Source organism: Bos indicus, chromosome 8, assembly GCF_029378745.1.
Source record: "Bos indicus isolate NIAB-ARS_2022 breed Sahiwal x Tharparkar chromosome 8, NIAB-ARS_B.indTharparkar_mat_pri_1.0, whole genome shotgun sequence".
NCBI classification, from domain to species: Eukaryota; Metazoa; Chordata; class Mammalia; order Artiodactyla; family Bovidae; genus Bos; species Bos indicus.
In genome coordinates, this window is record NC_091767.1 from 22615149 (window position 1) to 22629115 (window position 13967).

At 42.5% G+C, this 13967-nt stretch overlaps 1 protein-coding gene across 1 annotated transcript; it reads right to left on the reverse strand.

Moving 5' to 3' along the window:
• Window positions 1-753: 753 nt before the first annotated feature.
• Window positions 754-1311, reverse strand: LOC109562642 (interferon omega-1-like). Its single transcript, XM_019965670.2, has one exon. The coding sequence runs from the start codon at window positions 1309-1311 to the stop codon at window positions 754-756; it is 558 nt and encodes a 185-aa protein (XP_019821229.2).
• Window positions 1312-13967: the final 12656 nt, after the last annotated feature.

The window sequence follows — 13967 nt, forward strand, 5'->3', positions numbered from 1 at the left end:
GCAGGAGGTGACTGCTTCCCTCAGATATGTATATCAACCATTCTTTAATGAGTGGGTATAAATTGGTTATGCCTGTGACATCAAGACTAACCATTTTCTACAATTTCATAATTTCCTGTCTAACATTTTTTTTTTTTTTGGCACCCTCCACAGCTTAGAGGATATAAGTTCCTCAACCAAGGCACCCTGGAGGAAAAACTCAGAGCCCTAACAATGGCACCCACAGAAAATTCTCAGAATTCCACCTTTTGACAAACATGTCCTAGAAAATGATAGAAATGTTCCACAGTATAAAGCGAACAAATACTATTTTGTGCAATGTATATGTAGACACAATAGGATTCAGGTTTTCAAAATAAAATTTCAAAATAAAAATTCAAGAAATTTATCTTGATAACTATTTAATAAATAAATAACAATTTTAATGAAATAGGGAATATATTTTTAAATTTCAATACATACACATATTTTATATGAAAATATAAATATGATGAGATAAAATATTACATTACATTAACTAAAGAAAGAATAAATAAATAACATCAGGGCAGTCATCGCTTATGGATTGATACCCCTGTACTTGATTACTTTCTTATTACTACTGATATGTATTGGCTGAGTTAATTCAATAAATTTGGTGGCTAAAGCAGAATTCAGAGTCTTCTGAAATGACCCCGGGTGAGTTACAAGGATGATGTGGCAACTTAGTCAGTGAGAGTCATGTCAAGGTGAGTTCAGGTCTCCATCCATCATTCATAACCTTTCTTGCAAGCTGGTTGATGAAGACAAGGATCTCATGATTTCCACTCTGACAATTTCCCAGGCGCAGTCGCTGTATCCCTTCTCTTTCAGGTAGACATGGATGCCCTGGAAGTACCTCTTCACGGCCAGTGTGGGGCCCGTCCTTCCCAGGGCAGAGTCTTCCTCTCCCATCACTTGCCCCAGGCAGGTGTCCAGGTCGTCCAGCTGCTGATGCAGTCCAGTGCGGAGCTGCTCCAAAAGGATGGTGTCCCAGGCAACAGAGGAGCGCTCTGTGTGGAAGAGGTTGAAGCTCTGCTGGAGCATCTCATGGAGCACAGAGAAGGCCTGGGCCTCCTGGAGCTGGCTGCCCTCCACCATCTCCTGGGGGAAAGCGAAGTCTTTTCTGTCCTGCAGACAGAAGCGAGGGGAGAGTCTCCTCATTTGGCCCAGGAGCCTGAGGTTCTGCCTGCCAACCAGCACATGGTTTTGAGACAGGTCACAGCCCAGAGATCCTCCTGGGCCATAGCTGACCAGCAACAGGGCCATCAGTAGAGAGAGCACACAGGCCATGGGGAAGATGAGGCTGCTGCTGGCCTGACAGAGACGGTGTCTGGTGGAACCTTGAGGTAGGTTCTCTGATGCCATGCTTTCTAAGCAAGGCCATTAAATAGGGAACACAGTAATTTTCATTTTCTAGTCATTTCTCTACACTTTTACTTCCTTTTTTTGATTTTCATGTATGTGTTCACAATATGATCAAAGAAAACAATCTAAACTACTAATTTTATCTATTTCTCAATAACTTCAAATATTCCCAGCCAAGTGGATATGTATCAATGAAATGAGAAAAATCTTTGTCTTAAGTCAGATGTACTTTTGTAATTACACACATTATTGCTCACTGTCTCTCATGCATAAATGTTGCTCTCCTCTTATCCAGGAACACATTTGTAGCCCTTATCTTAGGCTCCATTTTCCCCTTTTACTTTACATGGGAATCTAGTCTCTCTCAGCTCTGTGGTTTCCGTATTTTTTAGGAATTTACCAGATCACTCTAGCCATTAAGCTCTTTAAAACAAATGATGGGTTTTCTTCAGTGTTTGATTTACAGAAGAGGCTGATTATTACGAGTCCAAGATCTTCTTCCATGTTTCTAGAACAAATTCTAGAACAATTTCCTGCAGGTCCCTGTGGTTGTGCTTCAGGGGACCATGACGTCAGGACTGTTACAGATATCACCTTTTCTTTCCACCATTTTCTTTCTGGAGACCTGTTGTCCTCCACAGACTGAGCCAATAATTCCACCAGAATCCTGGTTCTTCTCAGGAAACATGAGTGAAGAGACTCTAAATCCAGGACAACTCTATTCTCCAAGCAGCACCTTCTAAGGGAGAGATGACATGGAGCCTCACCCTGTCCTCTAGAATGACAGGGTCTGCTTCCAAACCTGCTGGATACCCTCCCTGAGAGCAGGCTCAATCCTCAGAATCCTGAGGGCTTGAAAATCTCCTTTCTGTGGAGGGCCTGTTTACTTGTTGGGAAAAAACTCATCTTCCAGAACCCTTCCCGCTCCCCTGCAGTGTTTGTGTGAAGGACCCTGTTACTCTGTGGTGACTTCCTCTTCTCCTGGTCTGTGTCCTCAGGTGTCCATAGTGTCAGCAGCCCTCAGACGCTAAGAGCAAATGTGTGTTTGTGCAATAAGTGGAGAAATTAATCCAACTGCACTCCCTTAACCTTAATAAAAATAAAAGGACCCAGGTATCGAACCCGGGTGTCCTGCCTCACAGAACAAGTCTTGGCCATCTGAGCTACCAGGGAAGCCCTAGCCTTGGTAGACAAATAATTTTTATTTGACCAAGTATAGATATAATTATTCAACCCTTTTACTATTGAGCACTTGTTCTACTGAAATTTTCTGAGCTTGAGGTAGGAGATTCAATGATGATGTTGTTTCTGATTAGAAGCTATTTCACAGAACCAAGGGTTGAGCTTCATTTGTTCATTCAGTTCAGTTCAATTCAGTCGCTCAGTTGTGTCTGACTCTTTGCAACCCCATGGACTGCAGCACACCAGGCTTCCCTGTCTATCACCAACTCCCAGAGCTTATTCAAACTCATGTCCATTGAGTCAGTGATGCCATCCAACCGTCTCATCCTCTGTTGTCCTCCTCTCCTCCTTCCTTCAATCATTCCCAGCATCAGGGTCTTTTCCAATAAGTCAGTTCTTCATAACAGGTGGCCAAAGTGTTGGAGTTTCAGCTTCAGCATCAGTCCTTCCGATGGATATTCAGAACTGATTTCCTTTAGGATGGACTGGTTGGATCTCCTTGCTGTCCAAGGGACTCTCAAGAGTCTTATCCAACACCACAGTTCAAAAGCATCAATTCTTTGGTGCTCAGCTTTGTTTTATAGTCCAACTCATATCCATACACGACTACTGGAAAAACCATAGCTGTGTTTGACTAGATGGACCTTTGTTGGTAAAGTAATGTCTCCGCTTTTTAATATGCTGTCTAGGTTGGTCATAACTTTTCTTCCAAGGAGCAAGTTTCTTTTAATTTCATGGTTGCACTCACCATCTGTAGTGATTTTTGAGCCCCCCAAAATAAAGTCTGCCACTGTTGCCATTGTTTCCCCATCTATGTGCCATTAAGTTGTGGGACCAGATGCCATGATCTTAGTTTTCTGAATGTTGCGCTTTAAGCCACCTTTTTCACTCTCCTCTTCCACTTTCATCAAGAGGCTCTTTACTTCTTCTTCACTTTCTGCCATAAGGGTGGTGTCACCTGTATATCTAAGGTTATTGATATTTCTCCTGGCAATCTTGATTCCAGCTTATGCTTCATCCTCCCAGAATTTCTCATGATGTACTCTGTATATAAGTTAACTAAGCAGAGTGACAATATACAGCTTTGACATACTCCTTTCCTGATTTGAAACCATCAGTTGTTCCATGTCCAGTTCTAACCGTTGCTTAAGCCAGCTGAATTCCATGGGCATCTCTGTTCCTCTGAGAATTCAGGGCAGTGAGGACCAAGCTAGTAGGTCAGGAGAAATACCCTTTTTTCCTTTACTTGAGTGTAATATTTCATTTAGTTTTTAATAGCCTATATTCACTTAGTGTGGAGAAGGCAATGGCACCCCACTCCAGTACTCTTGCCTGGAAAATCCCATGGACAGAGGAGCCTGGTGGGCTGCAGTCCATGGGGTTGTGAAGAGTCGGACACGACTGAGCGACTTCACTTTCGCTTTTCAGTTTCATGCATTGGAGAAGGAAATGGCAACCCACTCCAGTGTTCTTGCCTGGAGAATCTCAGGGACGGTGGAGCCTGGTGGGCTGCCGTCTATGGAGTCACACAGAGTCAGACACGACTGAAGCGACTTAGCAGCAGCAGCAGCAGCATTCACTTAGTGACTTACTGGACAAGATTTGTCTCAGTGCTCCTGATCTAGTTCTAATTCATCATGAGATAAAGGAAAGTAAAGAAAGCCATAGGGGCTGCATCTCTATCACTTTCAAGACTTTAGATTTTGTTTCTCTTTGCAAGTTTCCTAGAAATTGCAATTGGAGATGTGTTTTGTGGACAAAAACAAAGCAAGTGTAAGTCTTCAATGTCATGAATGTGGAAGAAGGGAAGTGGTTTTCCCCTGACACAGTGACGTATTCTGAGTTAGCAAACTTCAGTGCAGCACAGCTGGGGACAGGGCTGTGGCAGAGGGGGAGGATGAGGCCAGTGTGAACAAGGAAAGGCTGGGACACAGCTGCTTCTGACGGAAGCTCAATAAAGGCTAAGCCCTGGCTCCATTGACTGCTTTCAGCATTGTATATTAGTCGTTTGATGTTTCTTTCATATAATCCACATGTGATCAGTAATAAGGAAAGAAGGAATAAGACACACCCACCAGCTCACAAGAGACTGACAAGCAGAACCCAGTTGTTAGAACAATAACCCTCTCTGGCAGGATCATGGAATCTAGCTTTGCTGAGCATTTGTGTAGGTGATAAACACACCTGGGCACTGAGAAGATGTTTGGGAAAGCTGGAATTAAAAGGAAGGAATTAGACGATTTTAAAGATTCTGATCTTATTCTAGATAATAGTAATTGTGATATTAAAAAATAATAACTATTGGGGTGGGGAGCACATGTGTGCCTGTGGCGGATTCATTTCGGTGTATGGCAGAACCAATGCAATGTTGTAAAGTTTAAAAGTGAAATAAATTAAAAAAAATAATAATAACTGAATTTTATTGCTTGCTACTAATGGACTAGCCACTTTTCTAAGTTCTTTCAAATTTTGACTCGGTCTTCTCATTAACACTATGAGGTTATAGTCAGTCATGCAACTAGAGAGAAACATAAATCTTGACAACCAAACTATTCCTAATGTACCAAAGATACAAGGGAACACCTTAGTGGCTCCACAATGATTTTTCTTAAAGAACCCATCAAAAAAGTCAAGAGTTCAATTGAAGATGATATTTAGGAATGAATGAAACAAGTAGATCCAGGAGAGTGAGATGACAGAGGACCCTAATCCACCTCAAATGCCAAAGGGTACTAGTCTATGGTTTTGTGGGGTGATTCGGGTGTGGTCTGAGTGAACAGAACTAAGTTCTAATCAAAAACACAAAATCACTGGTGTGTAGTTAGAATAGACTAGATATGTCTGTCAAGTGAAGAAGAAAAAGAAAGCATTTCCTAGAGTTTCCTAGAGGTCTAGTCATCAGGATCCTATATTTTCACTGCTGCCGGCCGGGTTCAATCCCTGATTGGGGAACTGAGATCCCACAAGCAGCACAGCAAGAACTCTTAAGATTTTATGAGTTATTTCATCAATGAAATTTAGTGAAATGTTATTAAACCTACAGGAGCTGACTGACTCCTGAAATCTTTGTTGTTTTAACTCTTGACTTTTCCAGTGAGTTTAAGAACAAAGAAAAAGCACCTACCCATTTTAGCTCTGATGTTTCTCCTTCAGGATGACAACTAAAATGTCATTTGCCATCTTGTTCTACATGAATGAAGTCACTATACCCACTGCAGTCCCTGACCTCCAGCACTCCCTGATAGGAGTTAAGGGGGGAGATCAGGAACGAGGCTGGGAAAACTGACACAACAGGCCAGCAGAGAGTTAGATAATTCCCAGAGAAAATTTTTGAACCCAGTTTTTGCAACTTCTCATACTTAGAAAACATGGACATCGTTTATAGAGACATCTGTTCCTCCTGACCCTCAGCCTCCTTCTACCAAGATGTGAGCTTGATGCCATGTAACCCTTTACTACAAACACGTGTACACTGACCTCCCGCTAAGGCCTTGAGCAGGTCCTCAGAGCTGAGGAGAGCCTGTCTTCCAGCCTGTAGTCCTCAGGAAGTCTTCCCCCAAAACTGAACTCCTGGCTCTCACACTGCTGGATATTTTTCAGTCGACAAGGACCTCTCCCAGGAGACCTCCTCAGGTCAGCCTATTGCTCTCGCTCTCATTCTCTTTCATTTCCACCTCCAGTCCAGACAGCTCATCCTGTGGTCCACTGAGTCCAGTGAAGACCCTCTGCTCTTTCTTTTTCCAGCCACTAGTCATGATGTGGGCTTTGAAGAGACCTCATGTGTGACCAAGAGGGAAGAGCACACAGGCTTCCTGGACAGATGCAGCGCAGGTTTAGTGTATGTGCTGCTGAAGTGAGCACAGCAGCACCGGTTTTGATGGGCTCCTTAGCAGGGAGGGTCTGGAATGAACTCCAGCGTCAGCCTTATGGTCTTACATGGTTGTGTTTGTTTAAATTTCTAGCCTCAATCTTTTAAATATCAAAAATAATACTATGGGGTTGAAATAAAAATATTACTTAGGAAATCATTTGTTAACAAAATGATATTTTTAGCAGTAATATAGGAATGGTTTTTGCTTGTGTTAGGGCCCTAATCCTCTGGAAGGGTTCCAAACCGAAAATGTACTTTAAATGTCCTCTGTCTTTAAACGTATCTGCTGCTGCTGCTGCTAAGTCGCCTCAGTCGTGTCCGACTCTGTGCAACCCCATAGAGGGCAGCCCAGTAGGCTCCTCTGTCCCTGGGATTCTCCAGGCAAGAACACTGGAGTGGGTTGCCATTTCCTTCTCCAATGCATGAAAGTGAAAAGTGAAAGTGAAGTCGCTCAGTTGTGCCCAACTCTTAGCGACCCTATGGACTGGAGCCTACCAGGCTCCTCCATCCATTGGATTTTCCAGGCAAGAGTACTAGAGTGGGGTGCCATTGCCTTCTCCGTTAAAAATGCTATATGTACCAACTGGAGAGAAGAGAGAGGATCAATCCATCAATGTCCTCTTTCGCAACTGCCCACGTTAAATACATGAATTTCCACAAAAATCGTTGTTAATTTTAGAAAACGTGATCTTCCAGTGTGCACATTACTGTCATATGTCCTGCAAGGAAGGATCTGTCCCACTGTTGCTAAATGTATTAAAGCCCTGCCTGTGTCCCTTCTATGCAAGCTTGTTTGATCTTGTTTGTCCCTCAATAAGGCAAAGACACCATGATGGAATTTAAGAGCTTCCTTGGATTGCATTGTCCCCAGGCACCTCTTGTCCTGCTGTGTGATAACTTGCTGAGTCCTAAGGAAGAAACAAGTCTGCAGCTGTGACGGGAGTGATCGTTGCCCCTTTCAGGACTCTGCAGGCTGCTGTGGTATGAACGTCACCCATGGGGACATAGCTGGTGGCCAGGCATTCATGCTCTGTCTCTGTGCTCTCAGCATCCGCTCAGTCTTCTCATTCTCTGAACAGGAATGTTGTGGAGAAGCACTTGCCTCAGTGCAGCTCATCTGTGTTGTTCCATGTCCTGAGGACCTGCCGCTGCTCCACAAACACTTTAAAGTTCTCTGTTCTCCTTCCAAGTTCTCAAGCTGCTGCTGACTTTCAGCTACATGTTTCCTGCACTTTGGGCCTTTTGAGCAAATGAGACTCCTGACCCAGGCAAGCTCCTCCTAGTGTAATCAGCACGTGGAAGAGCCCAGGGAGAGGCACAGAGGAGCCCCTGGTGTCTCCACCATTGTTCACTGTGGTGCAGTTCCCTCTATTTAGTGTGTTTCTTTGGGAGGCTGGACAGTCTGGACCTGCAGTGTTTTTCAGGCAGAGTGGGTGAAGTCATAAGAGAGTGTCTGACAGACCTAGAACATTAACTCAGGTTCTGCTTTTTGGTTGGTGGCTTTGCTGTCTTAAGGGTAAATTCACAACCAGAAAGCGTAACAGAGTGGAGAAGGCAATGGCACCCCACTCTAGTACTCTTGCCTGGAAAATCCCATGGATGGAGGAGCCTGGTAGGCTGCAGTCCACGGGGTCGCTAAGAGTTGGACATGCCTGAGCGACTTCACCTTTCATTTTTCACTTTCATTAATTGGAGAAGGAAATGGCAACCCAGAAAGCGTAATAGAGTGGAGAAGGCAATGGCACCCCACTCCAGTGTTCTTGCCTGGAGAACCCCAGGGTCAGGGGAGCCTGGTGGACTGCTGTCTATGGGTCGCACAGAGTCGGACACGACTGAAGTGACTTAGCAGCAGTAGCAGCAAGCGTAATAGAGAAGGACACAGCTGTATGAATGGAGAGGACACCTTCATGCAGAGTGAATGAGGAGAGCACACTGGGGATTTCTATACTGGGAGGAGTGAATGATTGTGATATTTGAGTGTAAGAATGAGACCCAGGGGAGCAGAGATGGAGCAGAATGGTGCCATGTATCAGAATCAGCAGATAGGTGCATGGTATGTTATATATGTAGTGTGCTTTATTACTTCATTTTTCACACATGTATATATTATTATTTTATCATGTATATAATTACATACAATCGATGAAACACTTCCCCCCAATACTTTTATTTAGGTTGTTATTGTTTTGCAGTCAGTGAAAGAGGGAGGGTAGAATTCATTATTTCCATTTAGATTTATATGAAAGAAAAGAAAACATGCTCTACCTGTTTAGCCCTCACTCAGTGGGTGATGCTTGGCTAAGTGCTCTTAAATGTTCTGCTTTTTCTGACACTCCAAACACTAGGAACATTTTCACTCACTTTATATTTGAGGAGACTGAGGCTCAACAAAGTTCAGCAATTTCCTTGATTACCCGTCTAGACTCGATGCAGGATCTAATATCACATAGAAATCATTTTTTAACTTTCAGCCCGTTTGATTCTCAGCCCTTTGTTTTCTTCTCCGGTGCTTTGCGGAGATCATTTCTCCAGGTTGGCTCCCAAGTGCACTGGATGCTCCACCTCTGGGCCCTTTGCAGACTCTCCTTTACTTTCTCAACCTTCAGAGCGGCAGGTCCTCGTGAGCTTTAGGTCATCTTCTCATTCTACACGCTAATCCTAAAGCACGACATCCACATAAGCTTCTACCAATGGGAAATGGGAAATCTGTCTTTAGGTGTTTCTTGGGCACTCTATAGACTAATCAGCTTTCTCCTCTTCCCGAGAGGCCTCAACCAGATTCTGGTGGGAGAATCCCCTTTTGTCTAGCTCTCATTGTAACAGGAAACTTAAATAATTAAGCATGATTATTGCTTTTATACCTTTCTCTTCCAAACTAAACCCTCCAAAAGAAGAGGTTTCATATTTGGTTTTTCCACCTCTGTGTTTTCAGAACTGAAAATATATCTGAGATATATATATATATATATATATATATATATATATATATATATATATATCTGATATAGAAATAAACAATTTTAAATCGGATATCTGATATAGAAATATGCAGTTTTAAGTTATAACCTGCTGAAAGAAGTGAGTAATGAGTAGAATTCTTCATCCATGTTTCAGTATGCGTTGTGAATTTAAGCTATTTCTTTTTATAAGAGTAACAATTCCAAGCTGTCTTCTGGGGAAGAGTTTTGTAAATTAAAGGAGAAAATAATTTGAAAAACAATAAAGGTAAGTATCTTTTCTTCTATTTGAATACATTATAAATTTGAACATGATAGTGTATGAACAAAACTATTCTAAATACCATACATAGTATGACTGAGGGAAAGTACAGGGTGAATACATTAGAGCCCTTTGCACTCTAATCGCTGTTATTTTGACTCCTGATCTGATCATTCCTAAACCTCTAGTGTATCTGAGACTAATTGGGATATTTGCTGTGTCCTCAAACTGCGTTCTTCAGCTTTTAGTACGGTAAATCTCTGTTAAAAGTTGATGATGATGGACTGGAGAAAAGGAACGGAGGAAAATTGGCCTTGACAGTGATCATTAGCATTCATTTTGGGAGGAGTTGGGCTGTGTCTACTTCTAGTTCTGCCTTTGTTTCTGCCCTCTTGATTTTGTACATCAACTACACTGGCTTATGGTACTGGATTGGTCTTCTTGAAAACAGATTTATTAGACGTGTTTGACAAGTAACCACCACAGGAGAAAGGTGTATGTCTTGTTCACCATTCTGTCATGAGCACAGAGTTCATAATAATTACACTGAATTCACAAAGAGTATTCTTAGAGTTTCCATCAGACTTCCCATCAGAATCTTCTATTGACTTCACTTACTGGCCTTCTTAATAGAAGGAGTTAATAGGCATCATTAGCTGACTGAGTACATTTCTACTGAGCCTCTTGGATCATCATTTTCATCTCATAGTGGAGCTGTAGGGTCTGTGATGCTAGGTAATCAGCCCTCATGCTTTCCTGATTTCAGAGTCTTTGTAATTTTATATGTTCTATTTCATTTAGTATTTTTTTGGGCAGGAGTTGTCTTTCTACTTCTGAATTACTTTCTATATCATTTTGAGGTTGTAGCTTAATAAGAAAGTAAAAATGGAAACATAAAAGAGCCTGTACCATGATTTTCCATAATGTTCAATTCATCATTGATTTTCTTCCCCATTCAGCTTTCTTGGAAAGCTGTCACTGTGTTGGAAGCATTGAGGCAAAAGGAAAACAAATGCTATTCTAACTATCAGATCAGATCAGTCGCTCAGTCATGTCTGACTCTTTGCAACCCCATGAATCACAGCACGCCAGGCCTTCCTGTCCATCACCAACTCCTGGAGTTCACTGAGACTCACGTCCATCGAGTCAGTGATGCCATCCAGCCATCTCACACTCTGTTGTCCCCTTCTCCTCCTGCCCCCAATTCCTCCCAGCATCAGAGTCTTTTCCAATGAGTCAACTGTTCGCATGAGGTGGCCAAAGTACTGGAGATTCAGCTTTGGCATCATTCCTTCCAAAGAAATCCCAGGGATGATCTCCTTCAGAAGGGACTGGTTGGATCTCCATGCAGTCCAAGGGACTCTCAAGAGTCTTCTCCAACACCACAGTTCAACAGCATCAGTTCTTCAGCGCTCAGCCTTCTTCACAGTCCAACTCTCACATCCATACATGACCACAGGAAAAACCATAGCCTTGACTAGACGAACCTTTGTTGGCAAAGTAATGTCTCTGCTTTTGAATATGCTATATAGGTTGGTCATAACTTTCCTTCCAAGGAGTAAGCGTCCTTTAATTTCATGGCTGCAGTCACCATCTGCAGTGATTTTGGAGCCCAGAAAAATAAAGTCTGACACTGTTTCCACTGTTTCCCCATCTATTTCCCATGAAGTGGTGGGACCGGATGCCATGATCTTCGTTTTCTGAATGTGGAGCCTTAAGCCATCTTTTTCACTCTCCACTTTCACTTTCATCAAGAGGCTTTTTAGTTCCTCTTCACTTTCTGCCATAAGGGTGGTGTCATCTGCATATCTGAGGTTATCGATATTTCTCCCAGCAATCTTGATTCCAGTTTGTGTTTCTTCCAGTCCAGCGTTTCTCATGATGTACTCTGCATATAAGTTAAATAAGCAGGGTGACAATATACGGCCTTGATGAACTCCTTTTCCTATTTGGAACCAGTCTGTTGTTCCATGTCCAGTTCTAACTGTTGCTTCCTGACCTGCATATAGGTTTCTCAAGAGGCAGATCAGGTGGTCTGGTATTCCCATCTCTTTCAGAATTGTCCACAGTTTATTGTGATCCACACAGTCAAAGGCTTTGGCATAGTCAATAAAGCAGAAATAGATGTTTTTCTGGAACTCTCTTGCTTTTTCTATGATCCAGCAGATGTTGGCAATTTGATCTCTGGTTCCTCTGCCTTTTCTAAAACCAGCTTGAACATCAGGAAGTTCACTGTTCACATATTGCTGAAGCCTGGCTTGGAGAATTTTGAGCATTACTTTACTAGAGTGTGAGATGAGTGCAATTGTGTGGGAGTTTGAGCATTCTTTGGCATTGCCTTTCTTTGGGATTGGAATGAAAACTGACCTTTTCAGTCCTGTGGCCACTGCTGAGTTGTCCAAATTTGCTGGCATATTGAATGCAGCACTTTCACAGCATCATCTTTCAGGGTTTGGAAATAGCTCAGCTGGAATTCCATCACCTCCACTAGCTTTGTTCATAGTGATGCTTTCTAAGGCCCACTTGACTTCACATTCCAGGATGTCTGGCTCTAGGTCAGTGATCACACCATCATGATTATCTGGGTCGTGAAGATCTTTTTTGTACAGTTCTTCTGTGTATTCTTGCCATCTCTTCTTAATATCTTCTGCTTCTGTTAGGTCCATACCATTTCTGTCCTTTATCGAGCTCATCTTTGCATGAAATGTTCCTTTGGTATCTCTGATTTTCTTGAAGAGATCCCTAGTCTTTCCCATTCTGTTGTTTTCCTCTATTTCTTTGCATTGATCACTGAAGAAGGCTTTCTTATCCCTTCTTGCTATTCTTTGGAACTCTGCATTCAGATGTTTATATCTTTCCTTTTCTCCTTTGCTTTTTGCTTCTCGTCTTTTCACAGCTATTTGTAAGGCCTCCCCAGACAGCCATTTTGCTGTTTTGCATTTCTTTGCTATGGGAATGGTCTTGATCCCTGTCTCCTGTACAATGTCACGAACCTCATTCCATAGTTCATCAGGCACTCTATCCATCAGATCTAGGCCCTTAAATCTATTTCTCACTTCCACTGTATAATCATAAGGGATTTGATTTAGGTCATACCTGAATGGTCTAGTGGTTTTCCCTACTTTCTTCAATTTAAGTCTGAATTTGGCAATAAGGAGTTCATGGTCTGACCCACAGTCAGCTCCTGGTCTTGTTTTTGCTGACTGTATAGAGCTTCTCCATCTTTGGCTGCAAAGAATATAATCAATCTGATTTCAGTGTTGACCATCTGGTGATGTCCATGTGTAGAGTCTTCTCTTGTGTTGTTGGAAGAGGGTGTTTGTTATGACCAGCGCATTTTCTTGGCAAAACTCTATTAGTCTTTGCCCTGCTTCATTCCGTATTCCAAGGCCAAATTTGCCTGTTACTCCAGGTGTTTCTTGACCTCCTACTTTTGCATTCCAGTCCCCTATAATGAAAAGGACATCTTTTTTGGGTGTTCGTTCTAAAAGGTCTTGTAGGTCTTCACAGAACCATTCAACTTCAGCGTTACTGGTTGGGGCATAGACTTGGATTACTGTGATATTGAATGTGGTCATTTGACATTTGACAGAATGTGGTCCACCGGAGAAGGGAATGGCAAACCACTTCAGTATTCTTGCCTTGAGAACCCCATAAACAGTATGAAAAGGCAAAATGATAGGATACTGAAAGAGAAACTCCCCAGGTCAGTAGGTGCCCAATGTGCTCCTGGAGATCAGTGGAGAAATAACTCCAGAAAGAATGAAGGGATGGAGCCAAAGCAAAAACAATACCCAGCTGTGGACATGAGTGGTGATAGAAGCAAGGTCCGATGCTGTAAAGAGCAATATTGCATAGGAACCTGGAATGTCAGGTCCATGAATCAAGGCAAATTGGAAGTGGTCAAACAAGAGATGGCAAGAGTGAATGTCAACATTCTAGGAATCAGCGAACTGCAATGGACTGGAATGGGTGAATTTAACTCAGATGACCATTATATCTACTACTGCAGGAAGGAATCCCTCAGGAGAAATGGAGTGGCCATCATGGTCAACAAAAGAGTCCGAAATGCAGTACTTGGATGCAATCTCAAAAACGACAGAATGATCTCTGTTTGTTTCCAAGGCAATTCTAACTCTGGTGAGAGTGAAAGAACTAAAGAGAATCCCCAGAGGAAACAGTGACATTGGGACTTTGTTTCTTATTAAATGCCACGTAACCCAGTATAGTTCCTGGTGGTTAATTCCACCCCATCAGCTCTTACTAAGGTCAGTTCCATCTGTTTCCCATGCAGTGAATGGTTTCAACC